At 37.7% G+C, this 25372-nt stretch overlaps 1 protein-coding gene across 8 annotated transcripts in view; it reads right to left on the reverse strand.

Annotated features, from left to right (window-relative positions):
* Window positions 1-24859, reverse strand: part of LOC127441296 (kinesin-like protein KIF1A) — a 58873-nt gene extending 34014 nt beyond the window's left edge. Inside the window, exons 1-30 of one of the 8 annotated variants that reach the window (XM_051698522.1) lie at window positions 24527-24859; window positions 19971-20146; window positions 17241-17314; window positions 16885-17064; window positions 16721-16786; window positions 16423-16601; window positions 16095-16206; window positions 15762-15839; window positions 15581-15646; window positions 15443-15460; window positions 15263-15341; window positions 15031-15109; window positions 13105-13247; window positions 12843-12881; window positions 12021-12223; window positions 11856-11935; window positions 11674-11749; window positions 11510-11589; window positions 10558-10748; window positions 10279-10459; window positions 10074-10146; window positions 9888-9981; window positions 9287-9435; window positions 8985-9163; window positions 7027-7164; window positions 5352-5633; window positions 2913-3031; window positions 2076-2161; window positions 1757-1892; window positions 1218-1392 (exon numbers count right to left, since the gene is read on the reverse strand). In XM_051698522.1, the coding sequence (XP_051554482.1) occupies window positions 1218-1392; window positions 1757-1892; window positions 2076-2161; window positions 2913-3031; window positions 5352-5633; window positions 7027-7164; window positions 8985-9163; window positions 9287-9435; window positions 9888-9981; window positions 10074-10146; window positions 10279-10459; window positions 10558-10748; window positions 11510-11589; window positions 11674-11749; window positions 11856-11935; window positions 12021-12223; window positions 12843-12881; window positions 13105-13247; window positions 15031-15109; window positions 15263-15341; window positions 15443-15460; window positions 15581-15646; window positions 15762-15839; window positions 16095-16206; window positions 16423-16601; window positions 16721-16786; window positions 16885-17064; window positions 17241-17314; window positions 19971-20076 (3461 nt within the window). In that variant the 5' untranslated portion in view covers window positions 20077-20146; window positions 24527-24859. The remainder of the gene's footprint in view (window positions 1-1217; window positions 1393-1756; window positions 1893-2075; window positions 2162-2912; window positions 3032-5351; window positions 5634-7026; window positions 7165-8984; window positions 9164-9286; window positions 9436-9887; window positions 9982-10073; window positions 10147-10278; window positions 10460-10557; window positions 10749-11509; window positions 11590-11673; window positions 11750-11855; window positions 11936-12020; window positions 12224-12842; window positions 12882-13104; window positions 13248-15030; window positions 15110-15262; window positions 15342-15442; window positions 15461-15580; window positions 15647-15761; window positions 15840-16094; window positions 16207-16422; window positions 16602-16720; window positions 16787-16884; window positions 17065-17240; window positions 17315-19970; window positions 20147-24526) is intronic. The other 7 variants (XM_051698523.1, XM_051698524.1, XM_051698529.1 and 4 more) reach the window with 7 other exon arrangements.
* Between the last annotated feature and the right edge of the window lie 513 nt (window positions 24860-25372).

The following is a 25372-nucleotide window of genomic DNA, read 5'->3' on the forward strand; positions in this document are numbered from 1 at the left end:
TGTATTTATTGTGTAACTACATGATGTTCTCCAATATTCTCCCAAGATTCACATTTGCTGCTACTGAGGTTGAGGTACAGGTAGGTTTAGGAATATGATTAGGGTTAGGGGTTAGGGTTAATGTTTAGGTTAAGGGTTGGGGTAGTTTTAGGTTTACTGGTAAGGATAACAGTGTAACTAAAGATGTAATTAAATGCAGATCCGTCAAATGTAGGTAGGGTAAAATGGGGCTAAAGGCACACCTTAAAAAAAATTAGCTTTTTTTTTCTGGTCACAAAATGTATCAAGATAAAAAAAATACAATTCTTTTTATTGAATATTGATGGAGCAACATATTTTGAGTGAAAAGAAATAACAACCGAAGGTTGTTTTGCATAAAATTATTATTATTATTATTATTATTATTATTATTAAAAAAGGTGGCTCCCTCACTTGAGGTAAACTTTCAATTGGTCAACTTATGCAAATACTTTTGAGACAGCAAGATGCTTTTTTGAGTAACAAATTAAGATACTGCTTATTCAAAATAACCACTTCAGAAAAGGGTGCGTAATTTCTTGTTCAATTCAATCACATTTGATATTTCATAACATCTTAAGTATTCTATAAACAAATTAATCTCTGTTGTTATTAGATCAGTCAATGTGAGCCTTTAGCCCTGTTGTACCCTACAATACAACAACACGTATGTACATAATAAGTACATTGTATCAAGTACTTAAGAACATAGTAGTTAAAGACACCTAATATAAAGTGGGTTCTAAAAAGCTTAATTAGGTAAATACTTAAATATATAGCACTGTAACAGAACCAAGTTTCCACCATTTCAAAATAAGAGCCCCTTGTGCTTTTTGATCTTGTTTACAGTTAAATGTCCCACATTCTGTAGCATCTATGTCTGTGACTGTCAGAGTAAGGAAAGACAAAGAACATATTTTAACATTTCATAAATCGATTTTTAAAACAATTTTTACCGAACACCACTTTGGTTATCGGTATCGGCAAAATCCACTATTGGTTGACCTCTATAAAGATGTATCTTCACTGAGAATACTGGAATAGCCACACCTGTTAATAAGAAGGGGGTGTCCACATACTTTTGACCATGTTCGTTGCAAAGATGGGCAGCACAACTGATAACTCTGTAGTTCTGCATAGAAAACTATCCCAGAGATATCCTTAGATAAATGTTATTAACATGGTATAAGTCTACTCACTTGAACTGGCAGAAGATGTCTGCATACTCAGCAGAGATGCTGGAGGCTTGAAGCACTGTGACCCTGAAGGTAAAGCTGCTGCCTATTTTCAGGTGCTGGAAAGATTTTTCCTGAGTCACATCAAGAGGAAATTCCAGACTGCCCTTAAGAGGACTGTTAAGAATATCAGGAGATGCTATAGGGAGGAAGACAAAAGAAAACAAATAAGAATACAAATATTAGCTTACTCTTTTGTGTGTGTGTGTGTGTGTGTGTGTGTGTGAGTGTGTAAGTCCCTTACATCACTTTTTACACTTAATCCACAATTTTAATTATTGGCCAAGTTCTTTCATGTTTTGGCATGCATAATGTGGAATTTTTTTTTTTTTTTTTAAGTTCAACATATTCCCCACCCCTTGCTTGTTTATGACTTAAATATTTTTGTGTTTAATGCATTTTATCATGTTTAATATTAATCCACAGAATTCTGAATATTTGTATTCAGATCAGCACAGACAATTAAAAAAAGCCTGAAGGTTCCATCTGGGCCTGGTCATTACCTGTACAGGTGTTGTTGTTGACCTCATCAGCACTGAGCCCCATTTCTGAGTTCTGTCCTTCTCCTTCTACGATGCGCAGCTCCTCTTGAGATGTGTTTGCGTGAGACATCCCACCGGTGCATGACTCTGTCTGGAACTGAACAGAGACAAAGACATTTGTTCTTGAGGGTGTCTCACCTTCTGTGAAGACAATAAAACACCTAAAAATGCAAAGTTGAGCCCAACTCTACTAATGAGATACTAATGAATAAAATTTCATTAGCATGAAGTTGCCAGGTTAAAATAGCATCAGTTACAAAGAATGAGGGACACAACCAACCTTCTCAAATTGTTGATCTTCAAATGAAATCTTGGCGGTTCCTGATTGTCGTACACCCGAGCCATAATCAGGAGCCTCTTCATCAGCTGTGAGAAGAAATGAAAACTTATGACAAATATATAGAACATGATATTTGAGCTAGTTCATTTAAAATATAAGCAGTAAAGTTGATTGTGTCATCTATAGTCTGCTGGAAAATAACTTAAAAGAAAATTCTCTTACCATTTACTCACCCTCATTCCATCCCAGTCCTTTTTTACTCTAAATCTCCACTTTAACTTTCACTTTCAGACTGAAATTTTCTTCAAAAAATCTCAGTTTGTGTTCTGCTGAAGAACGAAAGACTTACACATCTGGGATGGCATAAGGGTGAGTAAATGATAGAAGAATTTAAATTTTTGGGTGAACTATCCCTTTAAGCTTGTGGCTGTGTTTTGGAACATACTCTACTACTGTAGGTGGTTTCTAGCTGGTACAAGTTGGTCATTAGCTGACTGACCAAGTACCATGTTCCCAAAAATTAGCTTGACCACCTTGGTAGCTGTTTTGTTGCTGATCCATGAGGGTTTACCAGCCTAGACCAGTCAATGACCAGCTTGGACCAGCTACTGACCAGCTAGAAACCAGCAATCATGATCCAAAACAGATATTCCAGCAGGGAATTATTAGATGTATAATAGACATTCTAATTTCATGAAATTACAGGGACTTTACCAGTGGTGTAATACAAAACAATTGGTCTAAAGTCTGAGCTATGATGTTTAATTATGAGTGGCTTAATTAAGAATGTACAGTATGTGGGACAAACAGAGCATAACGTCATGAAGACGATCTTACCCGAGATGGCTTGCACTGCCACCCGGAGGAACCCCTTGACCTCGCCTTTCTCACTAACAATGGCGACACGGTGTACCAATGGTACAGGGTACAGCAGGTTACTTAGATACACAAATGCCCTATAGAGGAATAATAAGAGAATAGTGGGAAAAAAGAAGAGAGGGATTTGAGACAGTTGATAGGGTAGAGGATGAGGAGAAAAAATAAGAAAAACGAGGGTTAATATTCATGGAGAAAAAAAGTTTAAATGGGAAAACAATCTGTGGTGTCAGTGGTGAAGATCAAATCAGTCACACTGCTACTAGACAACACAACATCAGACACACACAAAAAGCAACCAAAAGAGAAGCTGCTCCAGCGAAAGCCAAAAAATGCCCTGTTGTTCTGCTCTTCATCCGTGAATAAGAGACCCTATTTTCAAAAAATTATAGAGGAAGTGGAAATATTAGGGACTTATACTAGGGTCTCTGTGGGGGTTGGTGAAGGGTTTCAAGATACATGCATAATGAGGAGAACTACACCACAACCTAATTTACAATTTAACAACTTTTGATTAACTGTCTGAACTGCACTATGTCAAACTATACACATAGAAGGGTATTTGTAAAAGGTTCCGTTTTGGCACACATCATGATTTTTATTGATGTTTCAGTAACTGATTAAAGGATTTATTTCATTCAGTTTATTTCAATGGCACAATTGTGTGTCTATGAAATACCTGAACAAGACAAGATGTCAAATGCAGTCAGGTTTGGTGACAGACTGTCCTTTTCTACATTTATGCATTTGGCAGATGCTTTTATCCATAAATACTTACAGCACATTCATGCTTTACATTTTCACTTTATGAGTATGTGCATTTTCTTGGAATGAAACCAATGAACTTAGCATTATTAGTGCCATGCTCTACCAGTTGAGATACAGGAACACTGCATTGAAACAAATTAATTCAGTTACTAGAGATCTGCCCTCTTGATCCCAATGTACTCTTCTGTCATCCCCTCAATGCTCAGAGAGGACTATGCATGACAGGCGGGGCAAAGAGCATCAGGAGGTGTGGCCAGATGGGAGGAGCTTACGACAAGATTGGTGAGGCGCAAATACAGCATGCTCAGATAAACAAAATATTTAGTGAGAAAATAAATTCCAAATTTGGCTTTTTGGGCCAGATACAAACTGGAAAGCAAAAATTACATACATGAATTTGTCCCCATCAACCCCATTTCTTCAAAGAGAAATTAAAGTCAACACACGTCACAAATCTTGTATGTTGCATGTGCGCAGCGGAAGTGAGAGTGTGAGAGCCAATCCAAAAAACGAGATACAATTTGAACTCTGGCATGCCTGATTGAGTCTGCTGTAGTCGAAACCAGCTCTTTCATCTTGAGCTCTGAAGCTTTTCAGAATATATAAATCAGATGACTTTCAACATTAATCACAGAAACAACAGAATTCTGTTCAGAAAAACTGAACACTGCAAAACAGTGCAGAAAACCATTTAGATTTTCAGACATTCAGAACACTGTCATAATGATATTAATATGACATACTGTATCTTTTTGGCTCTGCAACATAGTGACCCCAAAACATGTTCTGACACTTAAGCCACATTTAAAAATGTATGAATGTCTTTGCATTATATAAAAAATATCAAACAAAGTGGCATTTATTTTGAATAAAAAAAAATATGGCTCTGAAAAGGTTTTAGAAAAGCATCAATTGTTTCCAGATGCCACTTGGTTTGACATTTTGTATGTAATGCAATAACATTCATTCATTTTGAATTAAGTGTGACTTAGTGTCCAAATTAGTTTTCGGGCAAATATACTGTATGTCTTTGTTTAATGGTCAGTGTACAGTTGCCTTGCACAAAGCTAGCAATAGGCCTATGTGTGAGGAGGATCGCTTGCCTATTTTATAAGAAACCTGCTTTGGAGATCTCACACCATTGGTCTACAGTGATTTTCACAGTCAATTTCTTGATGAAAAATGTTCCTTTTTAGTAAATTTACCTTCATTCAGTTACTGAACACCTCAAAGCCTATGTCATTAAAATGTAATGTACAAGACAGAAAATGCAAAATGGCCAGCTGAGCCTGAAAGTTTTTAATTCAAGATAAGCCTACAGGATTTATTTCAAAAAATGTTTGGCAAAACAATTTGACACATCTTTAAAAGTTTTTCAGAATAACATAGTGACCATGACTAGATGACAAAATTAAGACACACATGTTTGACCTAGGAACATGATGAGCAAAAAAAAAAAAAAAAAAAAAAAAAAAAAAAAAAAAAAAAAACTTGGAATTGACTGGTCTTTAGAAATAACAAATATTCAGTGCTCTGACAGGAGACTTCGAAGGTCTCGTGCCAGACCCTGTGTGTGTCCCAGTGTGAAAGAGCTAGTTTCCTCTGCCAGCATGCTCCTGAAACCTCACCAACCTTCCCACAAAACTGAACAGAGGCCAGCGGTCGTAAAAGGGGTCCTGGCCATCGCTGGCACCTGGGCAGTGCTCCTCCACACCATCCTCCTCTCTCTCATGTTCTGAGTCCTCCATAAAGATCTCATCGTCCAGGTCCTCCAACTCTTCCTCCTCCACCTCGACTTTCCCATAATGCCGCTCATCGGCGAGCTCGGTTATGTCAGAGTCGGGGTCGGAGAGGGTGGGGGAGAGGGTAAGGTCACTCATGCGCTTGCTCATGCACGTGTTCAGAATGGGAGTGCTGGTGTAGCCGGAGACACGGGAACTGGGTTAGTACAACACCAAAAACACACTCTTTCTTACACACGTGCACTCACTCATTCACATGTGCACGGCATGGTTATATCTCAGCAGAAACCCAGTCATGAGCCTCTCGAATTTTGTTCAGCAAATAATCTGGTGTGTTTGGTGAAGAGAGTGTTCAGGTTTAGCTTTAACGTTTGGAGTGTCTGATTTCAATGGATCAATGATGCACAGAAGGAACAATGATAAATCAATGCAAAACTGCACTGAAAGGTTGATCAGAGGCTGCACATTGCTCACCATTCCACTCAAAAGTGAAGGAACCCTCATTAAAAGCACAATGCAAATCATAAGCAGTTCCCTGCTAAAAAAAAAAACAAAAAAACATCTTAAACTGCCTTAATATGGTTTTCTGGACTTAGCTTAGTTTAAAGGAATAGTAATTCACTCATCATTTACTCACCTTCATGCCTTTCCAGATGTGTATGACTTTCTTTCTTCAGCAAAACACAAATAAAGCTCTTTTAGTAGAATATCTCAGCTCTGTGGGTCCATACAATGCAAGTGAATGGTGACCAAAACTTTGAAGCTCCAAAAAGCACATAAAGGCAGTATAAAAGTGATCCATAAAACTCCAGTTGATATATCCATGTCTTCTGAAGTGATCCAGTTGATTTTGGTTGAGAACAGACCAAAATTTAATACTTTTTTCACTATAAATCTTGACATTTGCTGTCTCTTTGGCGATCATGATTTCAAGCTCGATTACATTTCCTAGCACCATCTAGCGCTCTGCGCATGTGTCAAGCACTAGGAAGTAGAGCTTGAAATCATAATCGTGTCTAGAGACTGTAATTGTAAAATGTAGAGTGTCTGTTATCACCCAAAACCAATTGGATTGCTTCACGAGATATGGATTAAACCACTGGAATCTTATGGATTAATTTTATGATGCCTTTATGTGCTTTCTGGTGCTTCAAAGTTTTGTTCACCATTCACTAGCATTGTATGGACCTACAGAGCTGAGATATTCTTCTAAAAATCTTTATTTGTTTGTGTTCTGCAGAAGAAAGAAGGTCATGCACATCTGTGATGGCATGACTGTGAGTAAATTATGAGAGAATTTTCCTTTTTGGGTGAATTATTTCTTAAATTGGTCTCCCAGCCTGACCAGCTGAAAAGTGCCCAAAACTACTTGAAGATCGGCCAGATAGCTGGGAGACTTGTTTAGACCAACAAACCAGTTTAGGCTGGTTTGAGGTGTTTTATTTTTTCAGCAGAGTTTCTGGCCATGTTCAGTGGGAATACCAGCAACTACTCAACCAGTATCTCATGGCAATTCAGAGTTGCATACCACACAAGCTTGACTTATTAAGGGAATTTTTACTCACCTGCCAACCAGACGAAACCAAGGAAAGCGGTCATAGAAGGGATCACCACCAGACATCATATGGTCACAATCTTCAATTGCAGAACTGGGCACCTCTGCTGCTCGGTCATACATTTCTCTCATCAGATCCAGTCTTTGTCTGCAGAAATAACAGTAACACATAAGCAAAAGCAACACTGCCTACATGGTAATGTTTATCTACAATGTTCCATAGCACATCTCTTTATACAGTATGCTTTTTTCAAGCTTAAACTGAGGGAGAAAGACAAGATAGAGCAGTTCAAATATGCATTTAAAGACACCATGAAATAATAATTAGAGTTTTGTGGCTTTTAGTCCATGTCTGTTAGCTTTGAAGCCATTTACTCTATAAGCTACTGTACTTCTAAACATTGACTAAATGAACTTTTAGCAGTTATATGCATTTAAAATGTACAGTCTGTCTATTTAGGGAAAACAGACAAAATATATTGATGAATCATCTTTTGCTGTTGGGCGCATCCAATTTTTTTGTCCAATCAAATATTCTCTAGAATGAGAATGTCCCTCCCCTTAATACCACCTGGCTTTGACTAGCACCTGCAAGTAGCAAATCATGGTTCATGACTGTGGCATAAAGTAATAATCATTGGGTATTTAAAAAAAAAAAAAAAAAAAAAAAAAAAAAGGAGATGAGCCCTTTGATATGTAGGAAATACATCAACACAAGAAAAGAAAACAATTGGAAGCAATTCCATGAAAAATCTACCACTGAACCAAATAGTTACTTATTTGACAAATTACAGAACAGGATTTACAGGGACTGTTCATAGGAGCAACATGGTGTCAAGTGTCTTACTCAAGAGCAGGCACTGATAGAGCAGGAGTGTGATCTCATTGACTGTTATAATTGTTAAAGCTGAAGTGTGTAACTTTTTCTGTATTAAAATACCTGCTCCTATCCCAGCTTAAAGGAATATTCCGGGTTCAATACAAGTTAAGCTCAATCGACAGCATTTGTGGTATAATGTTGATTACCACAAAAATCATTTTGACTCGTCCTTCCTTTTCTTAAAAAAAAAGCTAAACTTTAAGTTACAGTGAGGCACTTACAATAGAAGTGGGGGCAACATTTTGGAGGGTTTAAAGGCAGAAATGTGAAGCTTATAATTGTATAAAAGCACTTACATTAATTCTACATTAATTCTTAATTTAAAAATATTTGTTTTACTGTCGTTTTATGGTATTAGGGATTGTCATTACATCTTCATGGCAACAAAGTTGCAAAATTGGCTATAACTTTACAAAGAAAAGGTTAGTAAGTGATTTTATCACACTAAAATCATGTTTACACACATATCCTTTATGTCAGGTGGATATACTTAAAAAAAAAAAGTACATATTTTAACATTCAAAAATTGGCCACATTCACTTCCATTGTAAGTGCCTCACTGGAACCCAGATTATTGCTTTTTTTTAAGAAAAGGAGGGACAACTCGAGATTATTTTTTGTGGAAATCAATATTATGCCACACAATGTTGTCGATTGAGCTTAACTTGTATTGATCCCGGAATATTCCTTATGCAGAGACAACTGTAAGTTATTTATTGGTGAATTTTCTCAAAAACTGTAAGCATTGTGTCTCTGCAACACTATAAAAATCCCTCTGTTTGTTTTGAGCAACCCGTCCATATGAGCACAATAACATTGGCTCAACCAATGCTGTGAGTTGGGGGCGGGACTATCTGTTTGTTCGATAAATGGCAGCTGGGGAACGTATTCAGAAAGGTGTTTGAAAAGAAACACACTGGCACTAGTGCCACAGAAATTACACACTTCAACTTTAAATAAAGGCGGTTGTCACCAAGGGTTTTCTTAACTAAAGTGGTTTCTTGCAACCAGTTGCACAGCCTTAACTATTGGGCTAGAATCCGTCTTGTGGGCATTTTATGCATATTGTGTGTTTAAACTCACTCTACCTGAGTTTCTCTAAAGTCCAGTAGTGTGTGGCACCGTTCTTCTGGTCCTGAACTTCTACTGCTACTATAGTGCGTGGGAACAGCCTTTTCTCCCTGTCTTTGGCTACACTGGGGGGCAGCAGGTCAGGGGGCAGCGGTGAGTACAGTGTGTCTGTTAGCAATACAAACTGAAACTGAACCTATGGAGAAAGACAGGAACAATTTATCATATTAAATGTTTAAGAGTGTGATTGCAATGTATCTACAATACTAAAAAAAGTTTTATACTGTCATTAGGCTGACCTAAAATAATTACAACATACCTTTTTCTTGAGCTCCACGCTAATGGCATTAGCTTCCTTGAGGAAAATTGCATTTCCCCAGAGCAGGTCTCTGAGAGAGGTGAACTGGTAGAACCGCCATTTACGGAAAGCCCAGAGGGCCAGTTCTGTCTCTCGCTTTGTCCACGGCACTGCAGGACCAAAAATATTAATCTATTTCAAAGTAATCTCTTGACATCTAAAACTTCAGATGAACACTTTCTCCGTGATTGAACATTTTTCACAGATTGTTTTGCGAACATTCTAAACATTAAAGGGATAGTTTAACCAAAATATGCATATTCCTTTATTCTGTGGAATACGAAAAGAGATGTTAGGCAGAATGTTAGCCTCAGTCACCATTCACTTTCATTGTATGGAATAATTATGCAATGCAAGTGAATGGTGACTGAGGCTAACATTCTGCCTAACATCTCTTTGTTTTCCATGGAAGTAAGAAAGTGGTACGACAAGGTGAGTAAATTATGACAGAACATCAGTTTTTTTGGTGAACTTTTTCTTTAAATTTTGTGCTTACTTGATTACGTATTTGATATATGGGTCAGTGCATACTAATGTGGTCAAAAACTGGGTTACAACTCACCTTCCTCTTCTGGTTCTTCCTCTTCCTCAGTGATTTCTGGGTAATATCGGGAGTCAACCTGCTTCTGAAGAGCTTCCAGTTTACTCTCGTAGTCCTAAACAACATGAAATTTTACATTTGGTTTAATTGCCAGTTTCATCTCTTTTGAACCTCTAAAAGATTGATTGCAAAAAAATCCAGGTTTACAAGTCTCTGCTGTTCAAGAAGGTTGCTTGCGTCTTCTCTTTCCTTACGGTACTGGTCCTCCAGTTCCTGTAATCTAAAAATGGCATAACCATCAGAGTAACACTGCAAAAACTAGCTCTATTCTTAGTAATCAGAGGCCTATTTGAGCATGTTGATATATTTGTTATGGATGCAAAAAACTTCTAATCTTGTACTGCAGTGCTACCTCTGCTCCATCTCTTGTTTCATATCAATGCCTTGTTTCTCCAACAGTTCTCTCTGGGCAAAAGCCCAGTCCACAGGCTCCACAGGTGTTTCTGCACATGGTGTCCTTTCTCGTTCTTGCCGGGCTTGCTCTGGGTCATTGAATCGGAACACATGGCTCTTGCCCATAACGATACGGTTACCTAAGATGGACAACAGAGAGAGTGAAAACTTCATACAGAGTAGTTCATCAAATTGTGCTTTTGCTCAGCCACAGCTGGCCTAGAATTCGAAGACCTACCTGATCTGAGAATAGTGGGCTCTGTCACTCTCTTCCCATTAACGTAAGTCTCGGCTCCCTCACAGGGCTCCAGGACCACTGTTCCCTCTCCTGAGGCATTAGTGCTACTTGTGAAGATACAGTGTTCGTCTTCAATGAAGTGACCACTTAGGACAATGTCCTGCCGACTGCTGGCATCCTCACGGCCGACCCTACAGAGGAAAATATGGGGCCCATATGTCAGGGAAAATAGCCCTTTCTCAGAGGTCCATTAAGAAAAAATACAAACAAATCAAAAACATCAACTGATACTGAGAATCCATAATAACTATTATTTAACATCCTAAATATCAAGTGTTACTTAAAGGTAAAAAGTGTACATTTTTTTATGTTAAAATACTGTTTTCTAGCTTAAAGGTACACACATTTTTAACTAAAGATATCAATAGTAATTTTGAAACAAATGTAAAATATCATGACCATTTACATGAGATGAAGACACAAGTCATATCAGTAACACTATTAAAGCTGTTTTATTCTACATGCAGAGGGTCCCCTTATGGGGGCAGCCATGTTTGGATCATATGACCAGCCGAATACTTCTTGCTTAATCTAACTGTGAATAGTGAATTTCTACAATGGCATCAGTAACTGAAAACTATTGTTTGTGAATGATGCTGCATCCATGCCCCTAGGTGTCAATGTGAGTCCCCCCCCCCAAAAAAAATATATATTTTTTTTAAATGTAAATATTGTAGCTCTGTGATGCTAGCAAACATTGCTTTGTTTGCTTGAGCATCCTGACCAGTCCTATATAGCAACACTGGCTCAACCAATGGAGAGTGTTTAGGGCAGGATTACCCTATGGCAGACAGGGGGAGTATTCATTATTCTTGCAATTCCAGGTGCGCTTCGTGCACAGAAATAACACACTTTTAAGTTGTGAATACATGTAAATAAACAACATTCTTACTTGGTGATTCCGTCTTTAATGTAGTACAGTAGGCACTCAGACATCAGTGGATCTTCATTCAGATTGACCAGGTGAGGCGTCTGAAATATTCAATCATAAAAATGAATTGGCAGAAGCATTTGACTTAACTGGCTTCCTTTTAGCACTCTAAAATATTTCCAAACCTTCTTAGGAGAAAAGACTCCAACTGTTCCCCCATCTTCCCTCATTGCCACACCCATTTCAGCCAAAAGTGCCTCCCTAATGGGAACAGAAAATGCTTAACAATACTGTTTGCAAATTAAGTATAAAACTTTAAAAATTACTAAAACATTTTAAGATAAAAGCTTTCCCAGGGGTCTCCAACCTTTCCATCCTAATGGCCTCTGTGCGGCGAAGCTTCTCTTCCCAAGTTTCATTGAGTTCTGCAATTATCTTCTCAGTTTCCTAGTTGGAAAAAAAGTCAGCATTAATGAGATCAGCAATGGCCCTTATTAATTTATCAAACCCATCCCATCATTATCCCTCTCACCTTCAGCCTCTCAATAGCTTCCTCACTTCCCGGGTTGAACATGATTCGATCATGCAGGCTGCTGATGGAGCCAGCTCGGCTTGACAGGGCAGAGAGAGAAGGGGAGGGGCTCATCCCTGTCATGGCATTGGTCACTGTGGAGAAATCACCCCTTTGATTGACAGCCTGGATGCTATTGATTTTAGTCTTGTAATTGGACAAGTCTGACCAAGAATTGGGAACAACAGGTTGGAAAGTAAAAGGAGAAAGTTGTGGTAAGAGAAAAGGATAACCATGGAAAAAGAAGGGAAATGAGTAGAAAGTGTCAAAAATAAGGTTTAAAATGACAATTAAATTATAAAGCTGCAGGGCGCAGGGTAGACTGCATAAATTGAGGGCTTCAATTGCTGCTCAGATTGTTTTTATCAATCAAGTCAATCAGGATACAAAACAATGACCATTAATAAATTTTAATCAACCTCTCCTGCATGCCTCAAATTCTTTTGAGCATCTGAACCATGCTTGAGATAATGAGCATGGAGATGAACTGAACACTCAATGTAATACTGATCTGTAAATGCACACATAGCACGGATGGCCAAGCCAGCTACAGATGACCACATGCGCCTGCTTTACTTAAACCCCAAGCAAAATGCTATAGCACCTTTGGACCATCAGAGCAATAGTAGTGCGTACAATAACTGTATTGTCTCTTAATTAGTTTCATTTAAACTGATTAGTGAAAACTACATGACATTTACAAAGCAAAGAGACATTGGTGGTCCAGAGATTCCTGCTTTGGCTATTGAAAGCTGCAAAGCATTAGGTTGACAAAATACACACATTTGAGAGCAGGTATCCCAGGACCTGGTGCCCGAAATGCTAAAAGAAACAGAGAGAAAAGACATATCCTTAAGACACATTCCTAGAGCTGTGTCTGACTCTCAGGTTTCTGATAACACCGGTGTCGTAAAATGTTTGTGGTACTCATAGGGTCATTCTCCTGAGAACGTTTACATTTTAGTGTAAATCCATAATTATATGGAGAGTCAAAAAGATGTAGATTTTACTTTGAAGTGTATTAGTGTAAGTGGAGGTGACTCACTCTCAATGATGTCTCCAAGACCCTGAGCGTAGAGCAGATCCTTCAGACGTGCCACTTCATCTTTCAGCTCACGCACCAGGCGGTTGTTGGGGTCTTCATTGATGACGGCGTTGCATCGGATCTGCTTGGCACGATCAGCATACCTGTGGAAGGTGATATTGCAATTAAAACCATCAAAAGCAGTTTTTGAACATTCCAAATAAGACCTGTATCCATCAGTATTCAGACCTGCTAAAAAAGACTAACACTGGTGGTCACCAGCATAAGTTGGGTTTAGGATGTTTGTGCCCAGCATGGGATGCAAGTGCGCTGATGTTCCCACCAGGCTTCTTCACTGGCTTAACCGGCAAGATTTAATTGGTCAATCAGCTCCACCAGAAAATCCATACTGGTCGACAAGCTTTATCAACACCCAAAACCAGCCTAAACCAGCATGGGAATGCATCAGTGCCTGCAAGGGGTTGCATAGTCTACTAGACTACAACTAAAATAGTCGACGCCGTGTCGCTCTGCTCAACAACACAACACATCACAACACAACACAGTTCCTTGATCGGAACTGCACCCAAGAATTTCACACACCATTGCACTTGTGTATATGGCTGTGTGACAATAAAAGTGATTTGATTTTTTGATTTGATCAACAACAATTGTACACTTTCTCTGTATCTGTACCGCACGTGTGCATAGCATTGTATCATTTACATTTATGCATTTGGCAGACGCTTTTATACAAAGCGACTTAAAGTGATCTTATTACAGGGACAGTCCCCCCAGAGCAACCTGGAGTTAAGTGTCTTGCTCAAGGACACAATGGTGGTGGCTGTGGAGATTGAACCGGCAACCTCTGATTGCCAGTTACATGCTTTAGCCCACTACGCCACCACCACTCACATCAACATGGATAATGTTGAGAACATTCCATAGACTCCACTGATAAAGATGACACAAATGCTACGTTAACCTGCAATATGTGCAAATTGGCCTTCAAATATAACCAAAATATTAATGTTATGCTGACCTGGATGCTGTTCGCTCCTTCAGGAAATCGATTCGGCAACAGTTAGAAAAACGTTTTAAGTTGGAGTCTGATGACCTGATGGAATACATCCACAAATGTCAACTTTGTGTGTTGTTGGGACATCTGACTTGGATGATTCAGTGACAGTTTAGAAAAGCGCCCACTGACATGACAGAATGCAAAGCAGCTGCAAGAGGATGGGAAACCGCTTGCAGCTTCAGGTAGTCCAGGCTAAGCTAAATGTGCCCGGTGGTTTGGGGATGGAATGATGTCATGACTAATTGAATTCAACTCGACAAATGGGCTCAACTAGTGGACTATTAAAAATCAGTAGTCATGCAACCCCTAATGCCCACTCACTTTTCAGCTGTCTTAGTTCCAGAAGTGTTTTTCCCATTCATTATTTTCCAATGGGATTTCATAAAAGTCTTAATAAAAGTGTTCTAAGCCATGAACCAGCTCTGAGGTGAATCACAATATTACTCTATACTGAAGCATTGATTTGTAGCAAAAAATATTTGAAAACTGGAAAAACAGACCAAGGTACAAGACCACGAACTCAACGTCTTTAGTGAGGGAATAAACTAAAATCCCATTAAGCACTGTAATGATTTAATCAAATTAAAAACAATGGAAATATATAAAACTATTGTTTTTAAGTTGATGATTATAAGTATATTGCAAAATATTCAGATATATAAATGTATAAGTAGTTTGAGAGTGTAAGGAGACAGACTCGATTGTGTCATTCACAGTGCGTAATTGGAGTGGGCGGTCACTGCAGAGCTTGTTTTCTGCAATTCTGATTGTTGGATCTTTCTCTTTAGAATTCACTGATGAAATTCCTCTATTAAACACTTTTTTTAATCAAGTAAAAAAAATAAACATTATGTGGTGGTCCTTACCTGAGAGTGCTGAGTGTCTCATCATAGTTAATATCAGCAGGGCTCAGAGCTGCAACCATGGCAGTACGAGAGTTTCCTCCTGATTAATGAAACAAAAGGTAATCTTCAAGAACTTGTTTATAGACCATAACAGAGCAAAAAATGACTCTAGATCCATTATGGCATGAATTAACATATAGAGTTCAATGGTTATTAGCAGAACAGTGTATGCAAGATACACAAAGGTTCATACCGAGGTTTTCCCTCAGCAGCCAGGTCAGAACCGAGTCTCTGTAAGGAATAAAGCTCTCCACTTTCTTCTTCTTTTTGTTCTGTATGGAAAACACAGCAGTGTCAGTTGTCATTCTATACAACAGTCTATAGTTGTAGTGCTTTATGACGATTAGCAGAGAAAGATTAAAATGATCCTCACCTTGTTTGGTGCAAAGTCCTACAAAAAAACAAAAGAAAACCGTGTTTAAGGTTCAAATATTTCTACCTTTCTTTGTGAAAACTAACTTTTCCAGTCAATTGCTGTTAGTTAAGGTCATTATTTGCATATAGTTCTTACCATCTCAGCCAAAGCAGAGATAACTTTACCCAGTGTTGTTAAAGATTTGTTGATATTGGCTCCTTCCTAGAGAAGGTGCAAGGGGGGCAGATTTTATGATGTCATTAGGCATTCATGAGAGCTGAGGGACAAACTGAAATGACAAACTGAATCTTTGTAATGCACTAAAAAAAAGACCCACCTTCAGTCTAGTGCCTTTAGCTCCAGTAGAATCGGCCCTCTCACTTCCTGCCAAGTCGACTAGGCTGATTTTGCTGACCTGGTTCCAAATGGAAATGATGTGTCTCAGAACAGTAATGCGCTCTAATGCTCATGAAAGCAAATTCAGCCTCTGACAAACTGCCAGCATCCATCAGAAATGCTCTTACTACATACAATTCATTCATCTACTTTTGCATTCTAGTCTAGTCTGTTTCTGAAAAGGCAGTAACATTTTCTCACACAAAACAATGCAAGTGCTAAACATTGTTCCACAAATGTAGGCCTAATCAGTAAGACAGAGAGGATGCTGTACCTTTTCAGAGGTGTTGTCTGTTTCACCATCATGTCGTTTCTGGGTGAAGATGATGTTGAAAACGGCATGAGAACGGCTGCTGGTCTCATTCATATTTGTGGCTGCCACAGTCCTGAGGAAAGACAGTAAGCAAAAGACAGCGGCAGCATTCAAGCTCATTTTCATCATGTGTTACAAAGTCGGTTGTTCTTTAAAAGTTGTTATGGTTTTGATTCCAACCATCACAAGCTCTCAAAAGACATTTATAAAAATAAACTCTGAAATGAAGTGGAACCTCCTCATAGAGCTTATTTTTGATAATTTTGACACTAGAGACAGTAGAAAGTACCTGGCTTTGTTGCCAGAGTCCATCAAGTCCTGGATGTCATTGTAGGAGGTTACTGCTAGTTTTGACAGGTCCTCCACATATGGCCCCATCAGGGGATGCTCTCGCACACGCAGGTTCCCTTTGTTCTTTGGGTTCAGCAGATCCCTAACACGTTCACAGTAAATCTCCATATAACTCACCTGAAATAATAATAATACAAAAATAATAATCACTTGCTGTACTGACTATGGTGTCTTTTAAATTCATTCACTCTAATATTTTTCTGAAGTGAAGCAATCATGAAGGTTGATGCTCTTACCTCAACTGAGTATGACATGCAATTGGCATTATTGTCATTGATCTTGGTAAACAGGTCCTCACATAGCTGTCAGAAAGAGATAGAGCATAAGGAGTATGTCTCCACAACATCTCAGCTATATGATAGGGAGCAATAGTCTCACAGACAGTATCATAGTGCACTACCAATGGAATGATGCCCTCTTGGTCTTTCTCTTGCTTGCCCATCATGGTGTATGACTTTCCTGCCCCAGTCTGGCCATAGGCAAAGATACACACATTGTATCCCTCAAAAGCATGCAGAAGCATTTCCTCCCCAATGTCCTTATACACCTGCTTTTGGCATGCATAGTTAACATCTTCTGGCTGTTGAAGACAGAAAGACAGAAAGAGAGAGAGAGAGAGAGAGAGAGAGAGAGAGAGAGAGAGAGAGAGAGAGAGAGAGAACATCTGTCTTGATCAAAATTGATAATAAAATAAAAAATAACAATGTTGAGATGCATAAAAGGCAAATTCACTGGGTGATATACCAAGTAACTCACAGTTGTATGTGACCAATAGGAATAGTCAAAGTTGAAGCTCTTGTTTTCCTTTGGCTGTTTAGGGTTTATTATTGCTAGAAAGCAAAGAGAACATGTCTATAAGAATCATTCTGGAATATACAAAACAATTGTATGAAACAGTTTTTTCTCCTTTAAATTCATTGGGGCCTTGAAGGATTGTGTAGACCCTGTGGTTTCTCAAATGGCAAAAGATGGTACTACAAACCACAGAAACATCATGCAGAGGAACTTAACTATTGCTGCAAATATATTGATCTTTGTATACTCCAATTCGACAATAAATAAAGATTGGAATATCTTTACCCACATAATCCAGGGGTTCTCAATGTGTGCCGCACTGCCCTTGCTCTTAAATATCTTAAATACTTTCACACATTCAAAATCGACGCAGTCAGTGACAATACACACATCAGCATGCAAGGAATATGAAGTTCGTGCAATTTCTTCACCTCTGCCTTCTTGTTCTTATATGGTAGCAAGTGTGTTAACAAAGACACTATCGCGCATGCGCCATATTGAAATGGTTGGAGGGAAAGATTTTCAGTGAAGAATTAATTTTGGGTCTGTTCCTCACACAAAGCTATCAAATGGCTTCAGAAGACTTGAAATATAGCGTACAAGTGATACATTTTGGACTACATTTATAGTGCCTTTATGTGCTTTTAGAGCATGGCTCTATCACGAGACTATCACAATCCTCTCATCCTTCATCCATGAGTTCCACAGATGAAAAGAAGAAAGAAGAAGTAAGGAAGAAAGTCATACAGGGTCGGAACGATATACAGTAAGTGAGAGTTTTTATTTTTGGATGAGCAATTCCTTTAGCATTGCTCCTCTTTCCTCCACTTAAATGTGAGGATTTATTTTGTTAAAATGTAAACTTTTAACATAAGAGATTCTGTTGAATCTTTCTTTATAATCTGGAAACCCATTATTGCCTTTATTGATACATTAATATCATTAGATCTGTAAACAAAAATGTGTTTGTGTATTTCCAATTAAAATGATCCCTTATTTTATTTTATTAAAGCCTTTTTTTTTTCTATTTCCCTTTCCTTTTTTCTCCCTTTGGGGTATCTGAGGTGGGCTGGTTGGGGGAGGAAGGGATGTTCTGTTTGTATACTTGCTAGGTTATGTCAATATATTATAATAATAGAAAATTGGCAGATTGTTTCATTATTTGTTTAATACTGTATGTACCATATCACTTTGGTATTTGCTCAGTTAAATCTATTAAAAAACATTGCTCCTGCAAAGCATTAGCTATAAGTTAATTTATAACATATATTTTTTATAAAGTATACAATTAAAATGTTTAACATATTTTTTAACACAGAAACTAGGCCAAATAACAGAACAATGTAGGTTTAGTGACAAAAATGTTCATACAGATTGTTTTTGTTTTTTTAATAAAGAGGCTTTCATTATTCAGCGAAACAGTGAAAGCTGAAAGAACACATGCCATTTTCTTTTCTTTGCTTTGTTTTTTTTTCTTCTTCTTTTTGTTATGCACCAGAAAGAGTGATGAAAGAAAACATCGTAAATGTTTTAAAGCAGTTTTTGTTTTACTTTTAATTTCTATTTATTTATTTATTCAAAAAAAAAATTGAAAACCACTAACATAATCTAAAAATGGGGAATAATCGGACAGTGGTTGTTACAAAGTTAGACATCTCAAAATGTCCAAGAAAAAATATTTGGACATTTTTATTCCATTTACCATCATAACAGTATTTCCTGCCATGTTAATATCTCAGAAGTCTACGTATGGCATATATAGGCAGTTGGCAAAGAAGCTAAGGAAGAGAAGAGTCTAAGGAAGCATGAATTTTGCCATCCCTTGGGTTCTGGGAATGAGGTCAAGAACCTCTCTGCATCCTCTTACCAGCACAAAGCAGTCCAGTGTGTCTGACCTCACACTCTGCATCATCTGACTCTGTTTTCCCACTCACAGCGTAGGGAGTACAACAGGGCAGTTTACAGTTTTGTGGAGCTGCTCTAGAAATGTGGGCTGGAAGGCCACATGATTCTTGCCCTGAATTTGGACGCTGTTTCTGAACCTGTATAGCTACCAAAAATTAATTTAGTTTTAGTGAAGCAATGTGTAGCAAATCAGTTGTCAGGTGCTGACAACAGAACACCAAACCGTTTAAAGACCCCATACAATTGCTTGACAAGCGCAGTTTTCTTTATGTGTTGACGTACTTCCTATTAAACAAAAAGATTTAGTGGGACATAAGGCTTGTCCCTTAAAAAAAAAAAAAAAAAAAAAAAAAAAGGCAATAGGCCTGGGGGTACAATTTTATTCTAGAGTGCATTTGTTTGGACCAAAAAATTGTGAAGTGCATGATGAGTCATCAATATTTTTGTTCCATTTTCCTGAAAGAGAAAGACTATTTTTAATGTCTATATCTGCTAAAAGTTATATTTGTTAACCAGCATACACCAGCATATACTGTACATGGCTTCAAAGCTAATAGTCATGGAATAAAAGCAAAACCTAGAGATGCACTAATATTCTCTCTCATTGAGGTGCTGATGAGAGACTGTAGGAATAAATATTTAATTATAATCATAAATTATTATTAGAGTACACTAGTTGCACACTGGCAAGCATCTCTCACTCAAAACGATTTCACAGACTGAGGTAAAATAGATTAAATGATCAGTGACAATAACTGAAAATAGATATTTTGAAAGAGCACTCACTGGTTGTGTTGCCTGACATCTGGATGATACACTTGCTATCTTTTCCAATCTCTCGTGAATTGAAGGGGCGGACCCTCACGGCTACTTTCACTGAGGCTCCTGCCATGGTGTCTGAGTGTTACAGCACAGGATCTGATGGGACAAAGCCCAGCCAGATATCAGAGGCCACCTACCACCTATAGAAAGAAACACTGGCATGCTATGTTTTGGAATTTCAAATGAATGATAAAAATAGCAGGAGTTATTTTTTTTTTTTTTTTTTTTCTTGAATGTATTTTGTAACACAAGCACAATTAAATGATCCATGGTCTGGCAATAAGGGAGAGCAGCACAGAATTGGAAGGACAGTACAGATGCAATAAGACAATGAGCAAAACCAAAACTCTTCTTTAGCAAATTTAAGCTTGAAATACCTTAAGGCCTACACTTTAGATTTAGTAGCTCAGCAATTCACTTAAAAAATTAAGAAATATCCCAATAAATCTGATCATTTGATTGAACTGGTTAAGGCAAGGCATTGATAATCTAATTTAGTTAATGGGGCTCTCTGAGATCCAGACCATGAATCATTGGGACTTTATCACATTCTATAGATTACTGTCCAGTGGATATGGCCATGTGAACTCATAACCTCTTTGTGTGTATAGTGTGTCAAACTAGCTGGATAAGGATTGAGACTGCAGATTTATTAAAAGAATCAAGCAGCCTGTTCAAATTAGACTTCAATACAGGCAAAATTCAGATATATTAGGCAGAAAAATCAAGGCAAGACAAATCCAAAACAGTAATCTTAAGAAATCACTGACACAAAACCAGGCAGATGATCAATGGCCATGACCATCCCTGGTGAAAAGATTAGCTTATATCAAGATGAATGACCATGCTGGTCCAGGCTGTTTTACACTGGTTAGTGCTGGTTTAGTGCTGGTCTAACTGGTGGACCGGCATAGCCAAGATTTTCACCAGCAAAACATGCTGATTGCCCAGCAAGGTTTATCTGATGATGCTGGTTGACAATGGTCTCACTGGTAAAGCAAGTTAAGAAGCCTGGCTGGGACCCCACCCATGGTGGGGACAAACAATAAAATCACAACATAGCCTGGTGACCAGTAGTGCTGTTTTTTTTTTTTTTTTTTTTTTCAACAGGGATGACCATGAGAATAAATGTCAAAACTGCACTGGCAAGACTTTACAAAGAGAAAATGAAATATAATTGCTCATACAGTATACCCAAACTAGACAAACAGGATATTTCTGAGTGTTTCACTTCACTAGTTCTAGAGTTCAGTCAAGGGTTCTCTTTGGTGGTGTGGAGACCTCGGAGTTTTGTTTATTATTTTCTCTTGTGTAACCTACTTTTTAAAGAAATTAAAATAAAAAGTGAACAGACTGTTAATTTAGTGAATTTTCATTGTGCTTGTCTGTTAGCTGGAATAAATTTCTGCTGGAGCTAGGAAGCATAGGCCTGTTGTAAATCAGTCAACGATACTACACCTTGGTCATAACAATAAAATATTTTGAATAGCCAGTTAGATCTGCAAGATATAAGCCTATGTTTTCTAAAAATTTGATTATCAGTAAGAATAATGTACTGTTCAGTGGAGCCCATTTTTATGTGTATACAATATATTAGGATAGTGCATCTTAGGACAGAATTCTATTTATATGTGGAACATACACACTTTATGATATTCAAGCATGATGAAAAGAGTGATGCTATAATGTGCTTCTGTGAACATGTACCTCATAAAGCAAATTAATGCATAGATCATAGTACTCCTTTTCACACAAAGAGTTCTGATAACAAATCTGGAACTAAAGATTACATTAGAAAAGTGAGGCAACCACAACAATGTTGTAAACCCAATCACTGTTTTTGCTGTAATACACAGAAAAAGAAAAAACTAAATCCATATCACGCACTGGAACAAAGAAGTATAAAGAGCATAGTCTTTATATATATATATATATATATATATATATATATATATATATATATATATATATATATATATATATATATATATGAATAAATGAAAGTTATAGTTGAAATGACTCTCCTGCCACACTTAGAGTTGAATAAATAATGTTTCATTATAATATGGGCTACTAAACTATACTGTATATACAGGGTTGGGAGGGTTACTTTTGAAATGTATTCCACTACAGATTACAGAATACATGCTGTAAAATGTCATTTGTTTTCATTCTCTGAAAAACCCAAATATCTTATGCAGTGTTGTTTCAGTGATAAATCTAACTGATCTTGTTTTAAGGATTTTTAGATATTTTTACAGGAAAACAATACAAAAATTATTATCAAGAATATGAATTTTGCCCTAATATAAAAGGTCTAGAAAAAAGGAATTATGATCTAACGTGAATTTTCTTAATAAAAAAATATGATCGTGCCTGGTGACGTGCATGTAAAATGGCTAGAAATAGCATTTTAGCTTAGCGTAAAGCTGACAATTTACACAAGGTTTATTTCTATTTCTTCTGCTCCAAACTTACTTCAAACTTACTTCTCTGTCTGCTCGTATGAATGTAACACATCATAAGAAAGTGTTTCACAGCTGTTCAAATGCTCTTTGGATCACATCATTTATATGTATAAATGTTTTCCATCTGAAAGGACTAAATATTAAATGAAACAAATGACAATAAAATGTAAAGTAATCTCTTCAGTAATCAAAACACTTTCTGAATGTAACTGTATTCTAATTACCAATGATATAAATTGTAACTGTAGTGGAATACAGTTACTTATATTTTGTATTTTAAATACGTAATCCTGTTACATGCATTCCGTTACTCCACAAACCTGTATATATATATATATATATATATATATATATATATATATATATATATATATATATATATATATATATTGTATATACTGTATATAGCATATTAAAAATAATGTCTGGGTCAGTGACATGTCATTTCCACTCCATTCAATAGGCAGTGACGTCACATAAACATAGTTAATATAGCATGGCTTCAATTATGGTATTAAATGGTGTTAAGAATTGTCCAAGTTCCCAGTCTGTTTACATAAGTATTTCATATGGATATGAACTTGTGTTAATGGAAGAAAATTTAAGCTACTTCAGGTGCCAAACATGATGGGGAAAACATGATTATATTGACATCTATGTAACCCAAAGCCAAAAATAATGAAATAATGAAAGTGTAAAAATAAAATGAATGTCCATGACATGTTTATAAAATGGGATAAGGATAAATTTGGGCAACAAATTGAGTCTTGTTCGTAGACTGTTTTATAATTTCTAGCGCGGTGCAATTTTTCAAATGAAAAATCATATGTTAGTACGCATTACAGCGCATTGAGCAGCAGAATGTTATTTACCACAGCCCTTATAGCCTACTGTATTGTCTATACGGAAAATGGCTGCCCTGTCAGCCTCTACAATCATGAAGCAGCTGTGATGGACGGGCATTTGCGTCACCTTCAGCCTACCCGTCAAAACAAACGCAATCGTGGCCATTTGAACTGTCACTATATCCGCGGATGACAAGCAGCTATCCTATATAAATATACAATATATATCTAGTTAGATTTAGGACTGCCACTGCGTACTGTAGACGCTGAGATGCAGCAGTACTGGCAACCAATACGCACAAGAGAGCGCCGCGACAAACTGCTACGCAACAATCAACGAAATGGTGTACGCTGCTGCATTATAATCGACATCGCTCGCTTGTATGTACTGTAAATAACAGCATCGTTGATTACAATTGGGTGCGGTTAAGTTTTAGTCGCGTCGCTGCCAGTGTACATGGGCTGTTGAGGTAGACTGACGCGTCTGTTAGGCTACTATGGGAATATTTTCTCTGTATCATCCAGAGAATAGTAGGACCCAAACAGCATGCAGCACTTCATATTGCATTTGTAATATTATGGGTAAAGTGTCTCCTGGTCTACACTGAGAAACATTAGTGCAGATATGCCCTCCCTATATTGCATTTAAAAAAGTATACGCTATATTATATTCATAGACAATAATTTGTGCTGTTGTTACCTTAATAATATATTTTGGGCTGAGTGAATATTCTGTTCTATATAAAAGTGAATACTTCTGAATGGACAATATGGCCCACATTTCATGACATGGCCTCACCCTGTTAATGTAAACAGGTGGATATGCATCCTTCAGCACAATAGCCATGCTTAGGACTGCAAGTACATGTGATTGAGACTGAAAAATTATACATTAAATGTCCATATAGCCGATATTTATAATACATAAATGTCACAACATAAGACTATTATTACAGTACACAAAGATGTCTCATGTCATCCTTTTTATGACAGTTTTTCTTTTAAAGTAATTACTCTAAGGTTTTTGTCGATTTTTGCTCACTGTTTTGTATTTCAAAAGCCTTGGTGCAGCTTGCCGGACTAGACAACAGCGGGATAGTGGACTAGACAACAGCGGGATAGTGCACCACCCTCCCTGTTCTCACAACAGACATGAAATCCCCTGTTATAAAAACATAAATCAAATGAGCAGAAATCAAGCCCTCACCTATCTGATTCCTGATAACAATATCCTTTTGAGGTTGTGGACAGCAGTGGGTTATTCCATCAAGCCTGCTTCTTTTATCCGCCGTCCTCTGTTATTTGTTTTTGCTGTAGGCTCTCAGCCTCTCCCTAGTTCAGCAACATCAATGCAAGTGGAGCCTCCACTGGCAAGACCATCAGACTGAGGGAGTCTGGCTTTGCAGGGCCTGGTACGCAGTGGTGCGTCAGGGAGGGGGTGCGCAGGATGAGAGGAGGGAAGGGATAATGGATGTGTTGAGAGAGGAAGGGAGAGTGTTTCTTCAGCCTAACACAAAATGGCTCTTATGGTGGAGCCAAGGATGCTGATCAGCCGTGAGATGCTGATGACATCACTGTGGGAGTTAGCAGCACTGATGCAGCACAAGGAGTGGGAGGGTGAGAGAGAGGAGGGGAGGGAGGAAAAGAGCTGTAAGAAGGGTGTCATAACAGCATCATCATAGAACACTGTTTAAAAGACCATGGATTTGCTTGGATGTCTGTAATAATAAACCACAGTATTAAAAACAACAAGAGCTCAATTTCGGTTCTAAGCTCAGTCAGTCAAGCCAGTAACTCATACATAACACAATAAGAAGGACTCAGTCATTAAGAACTAATGAGGCTTCCAGCTGTGCATACGCAAGGACTAGAAACAACTTAGACAGCTGTACAAATATAGACTTAAAGAGGACAATTAAGAGGCAGTATTGTCCCAGGCCCAGCAACAAGGAGGCCCCACTAAGGTCCTCTATGTCAAGGGTTCAGACTGGGGTCCAGCAATTCAGGGTTGTCTGTGGGCAATTTTAGAGAAATATATATTGTATGTAAGTAT

The sequence above is a fragment of the Myxocyprinus asiaticus genome, chromosome 5 (genome assembly GCF_019703515.2).
Source record: "Myxocyprinus asiaticus isolate MX2 ecotype Aquarium Trade chromosome 5, UBuf_Myxa_2, whole genome shotgun sequence".
NCBI lineage: Eukaryota > Metazoa > Chordata > Actinopteri > Cypriniformes > Catostomidae > Myxocyprinus > Myxocyprinus asiaticus.